Genomic DNA, 16,356 nt, shown 5'->3' with positions numbered 1-16,356 from the left:
TTAAATTCCAGAAATTAGCCATAAATGTGGGATCTACTATACATCCGACCATCAATCACAAAGACAATCTTATTGCGCACTGCATTTCTCCTATACCAACATACAAGAAGCATAGCCCAATTACACTCACAAGGCTGGCAAAGAAAAAGGTTGATGATCAGCAACGTTCTGGGCGGGAATATTTTGGAGGCGTAGAGGGGCACCTTTCATTCATATGAGCGTAGGGTTCTATGGTATTGTAATGGGGCAATTCCATCTTGTACTTTCCTCGAATTTGACAGAAAGGGAGTTGCTCTGTGTCCCCCTCACTGCACCACAATGGTAAGCGCCTTGTATCGTCCTCAAAAATCTTCAACGAGTATGCGTCTTTAATCTGCATTTTCATATATAGATATGATGACTCTGATACCAAATTGAAGAATGTGTTCTATTTTAACTAAATGTCTAAATTGATAATTAGATTACACATTTATTCTATATATATGTTATATGCCCAACAGGACTGATTCATTGCAGTGCCTGTATAACAAACTCACCGTAAACTCTGTGACTTGAATAGACCTTGCTAGTCGACCAAACAGTCCTGCTTCCTTGTACATTTGAAGAACAAAAGCAGCACATGATGTGGACTTCCCATCAGAGTAAACCCAATCATCCTGCTCTGGAATTGTCAATAGTTCCGCAAAAGATGACCCACGGCGTTCAACTTCCACAAGAATTTTAGGGAGATCAAGGCCCTGCTCAAACACAAACTTGGGTCTAAAGTCGGTTTATGTGACATGGTTTAGCACATATAAAAAGGTTTTAAGGCTATATTATAGGTTTTTCCAAAAAAATTAAAAAAGGCTATATTTTAGGTAAAAGCCACTTTTTTTTTTCTAGAACCAATTAGCCTGGACAAACAAACACTTGCCTAGGGAGATGCAGGTAAAAAACATTGTATAAAGTTATTTAGCACAAAAACAACCTTAGTTCCAAGCCGCTTGTTTAAAGCTTCATTCCACAGGTTAGCAGCATATGCAGGCCGTACATGATTCCAAATTGTCATGGCACAAGCAATCTGTGTATCACGAAAGCACCAAAATATCAACATCAAAAAGAGGAAATTGCACTGAATTTTTTATGAAAGCAACAAGCTCTAAGAAGTACAAACATTAACCGCTCCAACGCCTGCACCATAGGAAACTTTGAGAAAATGTACATGTAATTGAACATATGAACTTCTTAAAATTGTTACCTATGAGAACATTATATGCTTTTCTATTTGTTGGCACTCATGCTCCATAAAACAACCTTGAGGCTTTTTTTGCCAAATAAGTTTAGTCTGAATTATAAAGCCTATATATCCCTATACTATAAATTTTGTGAGCATTTGATAATACACCTAAATTTTCATAAACAGCACTTACAGCTAGCAGGTAATAATAAGCTTTTAACCCCAATGATTCTTCATAAGAAGGGTACAAGGACTCTCTATACCAAGTCCAATTAATATATTATTGCAATCCAGAAACCTAATACAACTCAGTGAGTCTCAACTATATTAAGCTTTAGTGTTATGTGTTTGTGTTTTTATCTCAAAACATGCAGAGGATATAAAGTTCTAGCATTGTGGTAATGATTGCAGGAATCAAAGAACAAGAGCAAAGATGCAGTGAGAAGAGAGTAAATGAAAAATAAACTTCAAAACCAAGAAGAATGCAAATTTTCTTTGAATCAGAAATACTAGAGTGAAGATTCATTACCAGATTAGCATCCAAGGGTTTAGGGTAATTTTGATCTATTGTGTCTATCCAGCTAAATATTAAGTTATGATAACCATAACGTTCTCCATCCATGCTTGTAGCATATTCCCAGGCAGCAGTCTCATTGAACATGGCCCGGAGGTCTGCACGCAGAGGAAGCAATGCAATATGTGGATCGGAGTCATCTTTTCTCAACTCAAACTCCCACCAATCACGCCAAGGTATGAGAGCAATAACATCTTCTCCCTGGAAATGAAAAGTACAAATATTTACAGGTGAAAACCAGGTTGTGCCTGAGTCATGCATTAATTGCTATCAACCATGACAGTAATACAGAATTGACAATGTAGCATTTGAGATCATGATTGAAAATGATGAATAGTGAACTTATATATCTTATACTTCACAGCATATTGATATTGCTTAAGAAATGTTCCTCTCCAGTGTGCTTTTTTCCTCCAAAGAACATCTAATACAAAATTACTGAAATCAATTTCACTTGAAACACAAAATACTCTTTAACTATATTTTTTTTTGAAGTCCTAAACCTTCCAAGTTCCATCTATGCTACTCTATATACTAGTTACTATAAAAAGCACAATTATTACTTAAAAGTGAGAGTTAGCAGAGATTTACTACACTTTAACCAGTCCCCGCCCTTAGCCAGATTCTAACATAGATGCAATATGATTGAACAGTGAAACTACTAGAATACTGAGAACAAGTGCATTTAAATCACTACCTTGCCATTAACATGTCCAGATTCCGCCACCCATAGCTCTCCTTGGGGGTCCCTCAAACAAACAGCAGTATGACTAGCAAAAGAACCCGTTACCCACTTCTTGAAAGTCTCAAAGCCACCCCAATTGCCTCTAATTTTTGATATTGCCAGAAAATCTCCAGAGTGTATATCATCAGTGGAAATACGTGCTACCCAAGGCTGAGAACGCTCCTCAAACGTAGCCTTCATATGTCTCTTGAGAAACTTAATATTCGCTTTCTCACCCCATCCAGTGTTTGTGAATAAAGGAAAGACTTCAAATAGTGCATTAAGGGTTACTAGCATTTTTGATGGCATGAGAAAAATTGAAACCCCTGTATTTTTTACCTGTCATGGAAAGTCTATAAGTGATAAGTCTAATAAAAAAGTGATGGTTACAAACATTATCATCCTATGATTTCATAAAAGTTATAGAATTTACTCACGTATTCTAACTCAGCTTCTGAAGCCCATTCATCAATCTTAACTTTATGATCACGAGATAACATGAAGTAATTCCAGGTCACACGATATGGGGTGGCAAAGACATAAATATCCAAACATGTCCAGCTCCGTGCTTTGCTTACCTGTTCAACAGAACATGTATTGAAAAATGATATGAACAGATTGAAAATTTCTGCTACAAATACTCAAATTTAATGATTAGACACCAACACTGAGCTCAAAGATGAATCTGATTATCAGTTCATTGAAAAACTTGCAATCAACACTCAGAAAAACACCCCTCAAAATGGAAACAAACATAGGCCTGTATGAAGGTATAATATTAACTGATTGTAGAAAAGTGTTTGGAAAATTAGCTGTTAACTTATAGCTGTTTGGTATAATTTCTTTTCTCGAAAGGCTAATTAAAAAGATGGTTTTGAGTAGCTTTTTGAAATTTAGTATTTTAGAGTTACAAAAACTTATTAACCAAACACTTAGCCTAAAGTTGATTATTTACTACACAGGTCATAATAAACTCCAAATTGATTTGAAGTACCAAAATTTCCACAAACATTACTAGAGAAAATTGTGATCAAAATAGGAAAATTGAAAGAAATTGATACCTTGATATGAAGAGTGCCTCCACCAAATGCACTCTTACTATTGTTGTTGAGCTCCAACCAAGCAGAGTTCCTGCGAAAGCAGGAACCTCTCCAGTCCGCAGTTCTGCGTTTTGAGGTCGTCGCAGCGCCCACAAAGGAGGGCAAGATGTCCTCTGCATTGTCCGGGGAGTTGATGATAGGCCATGAGAGCTGCTGCGGCAACAGCAGCGGAGCAATATCAGTGGGGCGAAATGGCAGCTTCGAGGCACGGCCGTGCGGTGCGAGGAAGAAAGAAATGGCGAGGATTGTGATCAGGAAACGGACCCTGAAGAGAGCTGCCATGGCTGGCGTAGATGAGAGATACGACGACGGAGTGCATTTTATAGCCGGTTAACCACCACTGCCGCGCGCTCTCGCCTCTGCGTTTATTTTCTTTCATCTAAAGTATTCACGTATTTTGGTACGGACTAGTACAATATTTATTTTTTGGAGCTTTTTTTTTTAAAAATAAAAAAAATGACAATACTTGTTATAATGGGTAAACCCGCAATACTTTGGTTTCCGCAGCCCCCCAGAAACCAGAGGATGGTTGGGTTTTTTCTTTTTAAATTTTTAATAAATAATACTATTTTTAATATTATTATAAATATTTTATATTATAAATAAAATAAATAAAATGTTTAATTATACAATTCTACTCATTTTCCAGAAAATGAACCAAACACATAAAAACCATTTTTTATGCCACCAAACATTAAAAATGAAACTAAAAAATAACTCATTTTTCAGAAAATATTTTCTATAAGTTATTTTACTGATTTTCAAACACATGACACACCCTAAATTAATAATGGTTGTAAGTTGGCTACTTGGTCCAACACTCTAACACTTACTTGAAAGAGATGATCTAAGTTGTGTAAGTACATTACATGTACGGTAATTAAAACAAAAAACAAATTCATTAGGTTTGGGAAATATGTTTTTAAAAATAATGGTTTTTAAATTAATACAATTAAATAATTAGGCGTGTTTCTATGTGGTACAATCAATATATTTTATCTATAAGTGTACCGCCTTTTTTAAAAACCTCGTGTTAAAAGTGTTGTGTTGTTAAAACTGTATTGGCAAGTTAGCATAAGACATGAATGGATAAATGTCATTGTAGTTCATGGTTTTGATTCCTTAGTTAGCAAGAATGCAGTATACGAAGTAGTACAGTTATTTATTTGTTACCCTACGTACGTAATAAGATTACTCCTACAAAGTAATGTAAAATTATATTGAATGTGTTTAGTTCATGGGTTTAGCTATCAGAAGAATTAAAGTCTTTGTTATTGTTTGGTTGACAGAATTTTAGAGCACTACTATGATATTTGATTACTCTTAATTAGAAACTCATTCTCTAATAAAATATGAGTTTCATTCCATTATTCCCCTTCCAATTTGGTAATTTGATTTTTAAGTTTGGATTAGTGCTTTTAAATTTTATTTTTTTTGTTAATATTGGTGTTTTGGATGTCTTTATATTAGAATAAACTGTCTCGAATTTTTGTTCTTGTATTTTAAAACCTTTATTCGCATTATATGATCATACATAACCAACAACAATATTATATTGTTAATTATTACAAGTCCACTTTATTACCAAACATGCAAAATACTTTTACCAAAACCCATTATCATTACTGAGTATTTGATTCTCATTCCGATTCTGATACACATGTGCAAACCAAACACACTCATTGTTTAATTTGTTTCGTTGGAATGAGGGAGTGTAGCATTAACATGTTTATTTGGTGTTATATTTTAGATTATGCCGTAATTAATGATTGTTTTGGTCCTTCAACTATGTCGTAATTATCAAATTGGTTCTCGACTATCAATTTTGACCAATTAAATTCTCAACTATTGATTTCGTAACCAATTGGTCCTTCTAAATTACCGAATTGGTCCTCGATCAATTGTTTCCTATTTTTGTAGAGCATTCCTGTTGCGAATTGGAGCCGCAATTTCTTCATTATCGGTCGAGTGTTCATTCATAAAAAGTAGCCAATATTTTTTCACTTGTTTATTTTTATTATAATATTGCTTATATTTAGATGTCATTGTATATATACACATTCTAGATAATATGGTTGTGCATTCGATTGTGTTGGTTGTGCAACCTAGTGGTGTGAGTTGTGCAATCCGTTGTAGTGGATTGTGCAACCTATGTGTGTGGGTTGTGCAACATACTTCGATTTTATTTGTTCTCTGTCCACCTGGTTGCAAGATCACGGGACATATCAACGGGTTCAATAGACATATGTGTCCAACAGGACTACTCAGCGAGTCTATTGAACCAACTAGAGAACATGTGCTCGCATGTGTTGGTTGTGCAACTTATTGTGATGTGGTGTGTAACCCAGTATTATAGATTGTGAAACTCGTGGTGTGAGTTGTTCAACATATTTCAATTTTATTTATTTCTCGTCCCGTTGGTTGAAGGATCATGAAACATATCAACTGATTTGATAGACCCTTTGCACACCAACAGATCTATTGAACCTGTTGGAAATCATATGCTCATCTATGTTGGTTGTGCAACTTGTTGTAACTTGTAAGTGTGTTGTGCAATTCGTTGTTGTGTGTTGTGCAACGTATTTTTAAAATTAGTTATTGGTCTCATCATTTACATATTTGTCCTTAATTAGTTATTAATGTGCTCTCTTAAATTCTATAAATTAGCCATAAATGTAGAATCTACATCCGACCATCAATCACAGAGACTATCTTATTGCGCACTGCACTTTTCCTATACCAGCATATAAGATGCATAGCCCAAATTACACTCACAAGGCTGGCAAAGAAAAAGGTTGATGATCAGCAACGTTCTGGGCGGGAATATTTTGGAGGCTCAGAGGGGCACCTTTCATTCATATGAGCGTAGGGTTCTATGGTATTGTAACGAGGCAATTCCATCTTGTACTTTCCTCGAATTTGACAGAAAGGAAGTTGCTCTGTGTCCCCCTCACTGCACCACAATGGTAAGCGCCTTGTATCGTCCTCAAAAATCTTCAACGAGTATGCGTCTTTAACCTGCACTTTCATATATACACATGATGACTTACCAAATTGAAGAATATGCTCTATTTAAACATGTCTAAATTGATAATTAGATTACACATATATGTCTATATATATATATGTTATATGCCTAACAGCAGTGATTCATTGCAGTGCCTGTATGACAAACTCACCGTAAACTCTGTGAATTGAATAGACCTTGCTAGTCGACCAAACAGTCCTGCTTTCTTGTAAATTTGAAGAACAAAAGCAACACATGATCGGGACTTCCCATTAGAATAAACCCAATCGTCCTGCTCTGGAATTGCCAATAGTTCCCCAAAAGATGACCCACGGCGTTCAACTTCCACAAGAATTTCAGGGAGATCAAGGCCCTGCTCAAACACAAACTTAAGTCTAAAGTCGGTTTTAGGTGACATGGTTTTTCTCACAGGCTATATGATAGGTAAAAGCCACTTTTTTCTAGATTCAATCAGTCTGGACAAACAAACACATGCCTAGGGTGATGCAGGTAAAAAACATTGTGAAAAGGTTATTTAGCTTGAAAACAACCTTAGTTCCAAGCCGCTTGTTTAAAGCTTCATTCCACAGGTTAGCAGCATATGCAGGCTGTACATGACTCCAAATTGTCATGGCACAAGCCATCTGTGCATCACGAAGCACCAAAATATCAAAATCAAAAAGAGGAAATGGCACTGAATTTTTTTATGAAAGCCGCAAACTCTAGAAGTACAAACATGAACCGCTCCAGCTCCTGCACCATAGGAAACTTTGAGAAAATGTAACATTTGAACTTATTAAAATTGTTACCTATGAGAACATTATATGTTTTTCTGAAATTCTATTTCTTGGCACTCATGCTCCATAAAACAACCTTGAGGCTTTTTTGCCAAATAAGTTTAGTCTCAATTATAAAGCCTATATACCCTTAATACTATAAATTTTATAAACAGCACTTACAACTAGCAGATAATAATAAGCTTTTAACACCAATGATTCTTCATGATAAGGGTACAAGGACTCTCTATACCAAGTCCAATTAATATATTATTGCAATCCAGAAACCTAATACAACTCACGGAGTCTCAACCATATTAAGCTTTAGTGTTATGTGTGTGTGTTTTTATCTCAAAACATTCGAGGACATAAAGTTCTAGCATTGTGGTAATGATTGCAGGAATCAAAGAACAAGAGCAAAGATGCAGTGAGAAGAGAATAAATGAAAATTAAACTTCAAAAGCAAGAAGAATGCAAATTTTCTTTGAATCAGAAAGACTAGAGTGACAATTCATTACCAGATGAGCATCCAAGGGTTTAGGGTAATTTTGATCTATTGTGTCAATCCAGCTAAATATTAAGTTATGATAACCAAAAGGTTCTCCATCCATGCTTGTAGCGTATTCCCAGGCAGCAGTCTCATTGAACTTGGCCCGGAGGTCTGCACGCAGAGGAAGCAATGCAATATGTGGATCGGAGTCATCTTTTCTCAACGCATACTCCCACCATTCATGCCAAGGTATGAGAGCAATATATTCTTCTCCCTGGAAATGAAAATGCATTGACAATGTAGCATTGAAAATGATAAATAGTGAACTTATATATTTCACATCATATTGATATTGCTTAAGAAAAGTTCCTCTCCAGAGTGCTTGTTTCCTCCACTTGGAACACAAAATTACACTTAACTATATTTGTTTTAAAGTCCTAAAGCTTCCATTTATGCTACTGTACATACTAGTTACTATAAAAATTACATTTATTACTTAAAAGTGAGAGTTAGCAGAGACTTACTACACTTTAACCAGGCCCCGCCCTTAGAAAGATTCTAACATAGATGTGATATGATTGAACAGTGAAACTACTAGAATACTGAGAACAAGTGCATCTCAATACAATTAAATCACTACCTTGCTATTATCATGTCCAGATTCCGCCACCCATAGCTCTCCTTGGGGGTCCCTCAAACAAACGGCAGTATGACCAGCAAAAGAACCTGTTACCCACTTCTCCAAAGTCTCAAAGCCACCCCAGCGGCCTCTAATTTTTGATATTGCCAGAAAATCTCCAGAGTGTATATCATCAGTGGAAATACGTGCAACCCAAGGCTTAGAACGCTCCTCAAACGAAGCCTTCATGTGTCTCTTGAGGAAATTAATATTCGCTTTCTCACCCCATCCAGTGTTTGTGAATAAAGGAAAGACTTCATATAGTGCATTAAGGGTTACTAGCATTTTGGATGGCATGAGAAAAATTGAAACCCCTGTATTTTGTACCTGTCATGGAAAGTCTATAAGTGATAAGTCTAACAAAAAAGTGATGGTTAGAAACATTATCACCCTATGATTTCATAAAGGTTATAGAATTTACTCACGTATTCTAACTCAGCTTCTGAAGCCCATTCATCAATATTAACTTTATGATCACCAGATAACATAAAGTAATTCCATGTCACACGATATGGGGTGGCAAACACATAAATATCCAAACATGTCCAGCTCCGTGCTTTGCTTACCTGTTCAACAGAACATGTATTGAAAAATGACATGAACACATTGAAAAAGTTTGCAACAAGTACTCAAATTTAATGATTAGACAGCAACACTGAGCTCAAAGATGAATCTGATTAACAGTTCATTGAAAAAATTGCAATAAACACTCTAAAAAATACACTCAAAAGTCAAAATGGAAACAAATATAGTAAACTCCAAATTGATTTGAAACACTAAAATTTCCACAAACATTATTAGAGAAAATCCTGATCAAAATAGGAAAATTGAAAGAAATTGAATGTTATCTCCAACAATTGATACCTTGATATGAAGAGTGCCTCCACCAAATGCACTCTTACTATTGTTGTTGAGCTCCAACCAAGCAGAGTTCCTGCGAAAGCAGGACCCTCTCCACTCCACAGTTCTGCGGTTTGAGGTCGACGCAGCGCCCACAAAGGAGGGCAAGAGGTTCTCTGCATTGTCCAGAGAGTTGATGATAGGCAATGAGAGCTGCGGCAACAGCAGCGGAGCAATATCAGTGGGGCGAAACGGCAGCTTCGAGGCACGGCCGTGCGGTGCGAGGAACAAAGAAATGGCGAGGATTGTGATCAGGAAACGGGGCCTTAAGAGAACTGCCATGGCTGGCGGAGAAGAGAGATACGACGAGGAGGAGGCGAGACGAAGTGCGTTTTATAGCCGGTTAACCAGTTCCCCGCGCTCTCGCCTCTGCGTTTAGTTTCTTTCGTCGAAGTTTTCACTTTTCAAGTATTTTGGTACGGACTAGTACAATATTTGTTTATCAGTCACCATTTTTCTAAAAATATACTTAACTATAATTATTTACATGGAGCTCTTTTTTTTTTCTTTTTTTTTTCTTTTAAATAACGACAATACTTGTTAAGTAAGTCGAGCAGCTGGCTTATTGACTTTTTTAATTTGAATTGGTTAATTATAAACAATTTTAATGTTAATTTACAAGAAAGTCTATCGCGGCCATCTAAATATACACTTTAGGTGAATCTTGCCTTATTGTCCTAGCTAGCAAAGAATCACAAATAAGTAAACTAGTCTAAGTTGCTTATAGCTGATCGACTCAAACTAAAAAGACTAATAGACTGTTCTCAAATAGAGTCTAACTTAGATTTTTATGATTATTAAATCAATTGTTTGACCAACTTTTTTAGTTGCCCCAATAAACAATCTAAACTATCTTAGCTCTTTGTGATTCTTGGTGGACTAGGCTCACAAAATACTTGTTATTACATGTTTTAAGCTAACAAAATAAAGCAAATTATACTATGGATTAGAGTTCACATTGTATTGTGAATCCTAATTCAAAATGACATTTATATTATTTACAACAATTAACCTATTATGGAATATGTATTTTCAGTTAACCGATTATGTACATATAAATAAAATAAAGATACATATTATGTTAATTACAAATACATACTGCATTAATTGTAATAAATACATACAAAGTAATTTATTAGCTACAAGTACATAATGTAATTATAGATGATAATATTTTTTGTGACCAGAATTTATAATGTAAGATATACGGAATAACAATTTAACGGAGCCTATATATGCATACGATCTGGCGGTTATTATCATTAAATTGGTTGCCATTTACATATTTTTCTTCACACTTTGGTTAGAATCCAATATTTGTGGGAGCTGACTATTACCATAGTTTACAAAGTTTTAAGATTGACTCTCTATAAAAGTTATTTATTAATCTTTTTAGTTTGAACATGTTAATTACGAGTAATCTAAACTAATTTAATGATTCATTGTTTAAAAGAAAAAAAAAAGGTGTGGGAGCTAACTATTACCGTAGTTTAGGCCACCCTTATCAGTGGTTTTTGGGAGAAGAATGTCAGAACATTTAGCCATGTAGGCAGAGAGGAGAAGAGAGAGAGGGTGAGGGTTCCTTCTGCAAATAACGCATAATGCTACAGTAAAAGCCTTTTTTTTTAATGCTCTGCTGCTGTGCGCGTTTCGCGCACAGCAGCCGCCCAGGGGGCGCGCCTGACAACCTCATTTTTTTTTTTTGAAATCAGATTTGTTTATTATTATTTTTCCTCCCCTCCCATTTTCTATTTCCTAATCACACTTACAAAAACTTCTCTTATACCGTGAAATAACCCCATTGATGAGGATGCTCTTACAAAGTTTTAAGATTGACTCTCTATAAAAGTTGTTTATTAATCTTTTTAGTTTGAACATGTTAATTACGAGTAATCTAAACTAATTTAATAGTTCATTGTTTGTTAGCAATAAACGGTCCACACAACTGTGTGGATCACGGTCTAATTCAATATACATTTTTATAACTTATAATATACATTATTCTAATACATAATGTATATTACCTTACCCTAGAAGTTCTATTATCTTAACTTATAATGTACATTATTCTAACACCTAATGTACATTATCTTACCCAAAAAGTTTTATTATTTTAATACAAAATGTACATTATTTTAACACATAATGTATATATTATTCTAACTCATAAAATTCAACAATGTCATTTTAGATCATGATCCACACAATAATTGTTGCTTAATAGGGTCATAAAATATGCATCACCCATAACACATTTAAATAGCAATTACGGGCTTTCCGTATATTAAAGAATTGTTTTCCTTAAGTTGGTCACTTAGTCTAACACTACTCTAACACGTTTTGTTGAAATAGATGATCTAAGTTGTCTTAGTATATAGTATGGAGTACATCTTAATTAAGTAATATGTACGCTAATTAAAACTCTAACCAAATTCATTAGGTTTAATTTGGGAAATATATTTTTATTGGATGTTGGAATCTTTTTAAAATAACGATTACTTAAATAACAAAATTAAATACTTAGACGTACAATCTAAATATTTTATCTATAATTGTACCACTTTTTTTTAATTCAAACCTCATGTTAAAAGTCTTGTGTTGTTAGTTGGATTAAAACTATATTGGCAAGTTAGCATTAGACATGAATGCATAAATGTCATTGTACGTAGTTCATGGTTTTGATTACTTACTTAGCAAGAATGCATTATACGAAGTAGTACAGTTATCCTCTATATATATATATATATATATATATATATATATATGGTTTTGTACATCTAATTATAAAACTAACCGTAAGGTGACGTTTAGTGCCCAAAATTTGATATTACGTACTATTACACATAGGAACATAGAATTATCTCAGAAAATAATGTGAAATTACGATAACATTATATTATATTGTTTGTTTAGATGCCAAAGACCTTGTGGTCAAGCGGCACCTGGTCTACACTTCCATGTAAAAGGGAGTGGGTTTGAGCCTTAGTGGAGACATTTGTTGACCTTTTGTGTTTCAGTAGGTTGAGAAATACTACATTGTAACCGAGTCAATAGAACTCAAAAAAAATATTGTTTGTTTAGATAACAACCGTCTTTGGTCGTTTTTTTTTTTTCTAAAAAAATATTTAAAATTATTTTTAAAATTGGTAAGCGTCACATCAACATACTTTCAAGTAAACATGTCAATCTCTGTTGAATTTTATGAGTTTGTATTGTTCATGGATTGAATTGTATTTTTTTTAGTTTGATGACCTAATTGCAGTTTGGTATGCAATTAAGTGATGACCTATCTGATCCTTATTCCAACTTATTATTAAACTAGTGTAATCCCCTAGTGATGCTTGGATATATTATCATTAATTTATTATAATTAAATTAATTTATTATGAATAATTGAATATTATACTATGATTACAAAAATAATATTAATGGTGAACATGTATTTTTTTTTTCTTGTTGATCATATATGGAGGAATATTGATGAACCTACAATAACAAATGATTTTATTAACATACAGTAGTAACTTAATGTAATTGTATGTTAATAACAAATATCGTTGTCATTTAAAAAGAACTCAATTATAATTTTTTAATGATATATCTGTTATACTTTAATTTTATTGATAAAAAATGATAAAAATATATTTAAGTTAAAAAAAATTATGAGAAAAGTATTGATTTATAAAAATCTAAATTTTAATTCTAAATAACTTTTAAAAATCTTTTAACCACTCATTTATAAATCAATCAAACTGAATTTTCAAAATCCTCTTTTATTATTAAAATAAAATAGATATAAAAATGTAATGTGTTATTAATTTGGGCAATGAATCCCATTATGCTTCCATACATCACTATAATATACGTGTGATTTTTTTTCCGATGCTTAACAAAAATGAGAATATGATAGTCCCTTGACAGGGAATCTAGTCGAGAGAATTACAATTCTATTACCATCTAATTCTCACATATTTTCGAATTCAAACAAATTTCTTCGTTTTGTTGGAAAGATTTACAATTCCACGGAATTACAATTTTCTTATTTTTATGCAATTAGAATCCCATGGCCTCTTTGGTATTTCAATTTTGTGGTTTTTAGGAAAAAAAAAAATAATAATAATAACATTAAGACAAAATTACCCTCTCTTTTTTTAACCAAAAATTGATGTATGACATCTCTGATCCATCTCGATCATAGCGCGTGTTCTTCTGTCAATCAGTAGGTCACCCTCAATCTGTTTTCTAAAAACTCTCATCTATTTTATTCACGTGTTACATAATTAAAATTTTCCAAAGCAAAATTTAAATTTGGTATGTGTGTTTTCAATAGCAAAATTTGTATTATGCATAGGTATAATATAATTGTCCAAATTTTCAACAGCAAAATTTTCATTCTTTCTATACAACAGCCAATGGTGTATGGGCATTAATAATAATAATAATAATAATAATAATAATAATAATAATAATAATAATAATAATAATAATAATAATAATAATAATAATAAGGAGGAGGAGGAGCATTTTGCACTTTATGTTCTTCTATTTCAATTCTTATGTATACTAAGCATTGGAATTAAAATTCTCAATAATTGTATTCCTGCGAATTAAACACTAAAATTTAAATTTTCACTTTATTAAGACATTATTCATTTTCTATGAAATTGTAATTCCTTTTCGTCGTAATAACCAAATGCCCCTGCAGTAATGGGTTATCACTTAGCAAATTCATGTAAAGATAATAACATTTGTGTATATATACCAATATATGTGGGTGTTGGTTTAATATTATAGATTTTGTTATTCTATTTTTATTTTTTAATATATTATATGAAAAATTTTACATTATTATTAAACAAAAATATAAATTCTCACTTTTTTTCTTTATATTTCAAATATAATAGTTAAAATTTATCACATTAAAAAATTTACGAAATATAATATGAATTTAAAAAATTTATATATTTTTATTATCAATATTTTAATATTGAACAAAAAATTTTGCATATATATTTGTGTGTGTATATATATAAGAGATATATATTTTTTTTTAAAAAAATGAAGTATGCACATGATGTTTAACACGCAAAACGAAATAAATAATACGGGGAAGGTTTGGTTTGTACGTATTCAACTACCCATATTAAAGACAATATAATTTGAAACAAGATTTTTGGGTAATGCAATTGAGTAACACTTGTGTAAGACCGTCTCACGGGTAACAATTTGTGAGACGGTTCGGGTATTTGATTAATGGGTTAGATCTTTAACTTCATTAATCAAAGATCGACACATCTCACGGATTGAGACCCGTGAGACTGTTAGTATTGTCTCCACTAAGACTCGAACTCACAACCTCCCATGTGAGAAGTACAACTTGATTGGCTCTAAATAAAGCTTATCCTAACTTAAATTACTCATCACTGTCCCAAGCCTAACTTTTTCATTTGTAGTTTTAAGTTTTTTTGCTTCCTTTTTTTTTTTTTTTAATATTGTTGACTCTATTACAATGTTGTCCATATACACTACAAGAAAAATGCTCATAGACAACGGTTTTTAACCGTTGTCTATAAGGTAAAATTTCTGTTGTTGAAGACGGTGTTGTTGTAAGTCCCGCGCAAAAGACAACGGTTTTTTAACCGTTGTCTATTGAGTGTTGTTGAAGCCGGTGTTGTTGAAAGTCACGCACATAGACAACGGTTTTTAACCGTTGTCTTTTCTAGAAAAGATAACGATTAAAAACCGTTGTCTATTGAGTGTTGTTGAAACCGGTGTTGTTGTAAGTCTCGTGCAAAGACAATGGGTTTTAACCGTTGTCTTTTCTTGAAAAGACAACGGTTAAAAACCGTTGTCTATTGAATGTGTTGTTAAAACCGGTGTTGTTGTAAGTCCCACGCAACGACAACAATTTTTAACCGTTGTCTTTTCTTGAATGACTACGATTAAAAACCGTTGTTTAAACTAGTATCGTTAAAATGCCAAATTAATTATTTGATAAATTTTTACGAACGCTACATTTAGCAACATTTGCATATGACATTTTGAGAAAAAATAATTTGTCTCAAAACACCTCTAGTTAATTAATTAATAAACTTAGTTTAAAAAAACGTTGGTGTTGAGGGTCGAACCCTCAATGAGATTGGGAAATATTAGAGCTTTGAGGCTCCTACTCAAGGCTCTATTCCCACTTTTTCCACCGATGTGGCACGGTGGGAAAAGTGGGAATATAGAAGGAAGCAATGCTGCTTCCTTCTATCCTTTTCGTAATTTTAATTTTGATTTTATATAAATTATTAAAGTTAATTATATTTTTTGTCTTAGATTTATATGTGACAGTTAACTTTAATTCTTTTTTATAAGAACATTCACTTTTGGTCCTAGTATTATATTATTATTGTGACATGATCATTTTTAATTTGGTCATCTATCAATAAAAACAACTTGAATGTCATTAAATACAAAGGTATTTCGGTATTTAATTCTGAATTTTTCAAAAAAAAAATAAACATAAAAAATATAGTGGGTTAACCTATTACACGACGTTGTTTATTATTATTATTATTCAACCTATTCATGTTATTATTATTATTATTATTATTATTATTATTATTATTATTATTATTATTATTATTATTATTATTATTATTATTATTATTATGTATACCATTTTAGGTCATTTTACATGTTAATCGCTAACCTAAACAGCTAATTTTATCAAATATTTTTTTACAAAACACTATATATTATCCATTAGTCAAACCCGCTAATACAATTCGTTGGTTAAATAAAACCGTTGTCTAAATAAAAAAACGGGTGCACATGCAAAGACAACTATTTTAATAAACTGTTGTCTTTGAAGTGTTGTCTATTAAAGTGTGCTTAAACACAAC

At 32.8% G+C, this 16,356-nt stretch overlaps 2 protein-coding genes across 2 annotated transcripts; both read right to left on the bottom strand.

Moving 5' to 3' along the window:
- On the bottom strand, nucleotides 1-3,922 carry LOC116008718. The gene is made up of 7 exons (XM_031248704.1): nucleotides 3,576-3,922; nucleotides 2,952-3,092; nucleotides 2,488-2,853; nucleotides 1,746-1,991; nucleotides 968-1,060; nucleotides 537-737; nucleotides 1-373 (listed from the first exon to the last, which is right to left on the bottom strand). The coding sequence occupies exons 1-7, from the start codon at nucleotides 3,894-3,896 to the stop codon at nucleotides 158-160; spliced, it is 1,584 nt and encodes a 527-aa protein (XP_031104564.1). The 5' UTR covers nucleotides 3,897-3,922; the 3' UTR covers nucleotides 1-157.
- Nucleotides 3,923-6,243: 2,321 nt separating this feature from the next.
- On the bottom strand, nucleotides 6,244-9,798 carry LOC116008734. The gene is made up of 7 exons (XM_031248705.1): nucleotides 9,431-9,798; nucleotides 8,992-9,132; nucleotides 8,528-8,893; nucleotides 7,916-8,161; nucleotides 7,173-7,265; nucleotides 6,794-6,994; nucleotides 6,244-6,632 (listed from the first exon to the last, which is right to left on the bottom strand). The coding sequence occupies exons 1-7, from the start codon at nucleotides 9,746-9,748 to the stop codon at nucleotides 6,417-6,419; spliced, it is 1,581 nt and encodes a 526-aa protein (XP_031104565.1). The 5' UTR covers nucleotides 9,749-9,798; the 3' UTR covers nucleotides 6,244-6,416.
- Between the last annotated feature and the right edge of the window lie 6,558 nt (nucleotides 9,799-16,356).

This window comes from Ipomoea triloba, chromosome 2 (assembly GCF_003576645.1).
Source record: "Ipomoea triloba cultivar NCNSP0323 chromosome 2, ASM357664v1".
NCBI classification, from domain to species: domain Eukaryota; kingdom Viridiplantae; phylum Streptophyta; class Magnoliopsida; order Solanales; family Convolvulaceae; genus Ipomoea; species Ipomoea triloba.
Note: the sequence above shows the minus strand (reverse complement) of the source record. Positions and strands in the feature narration are given on the sequence as shown.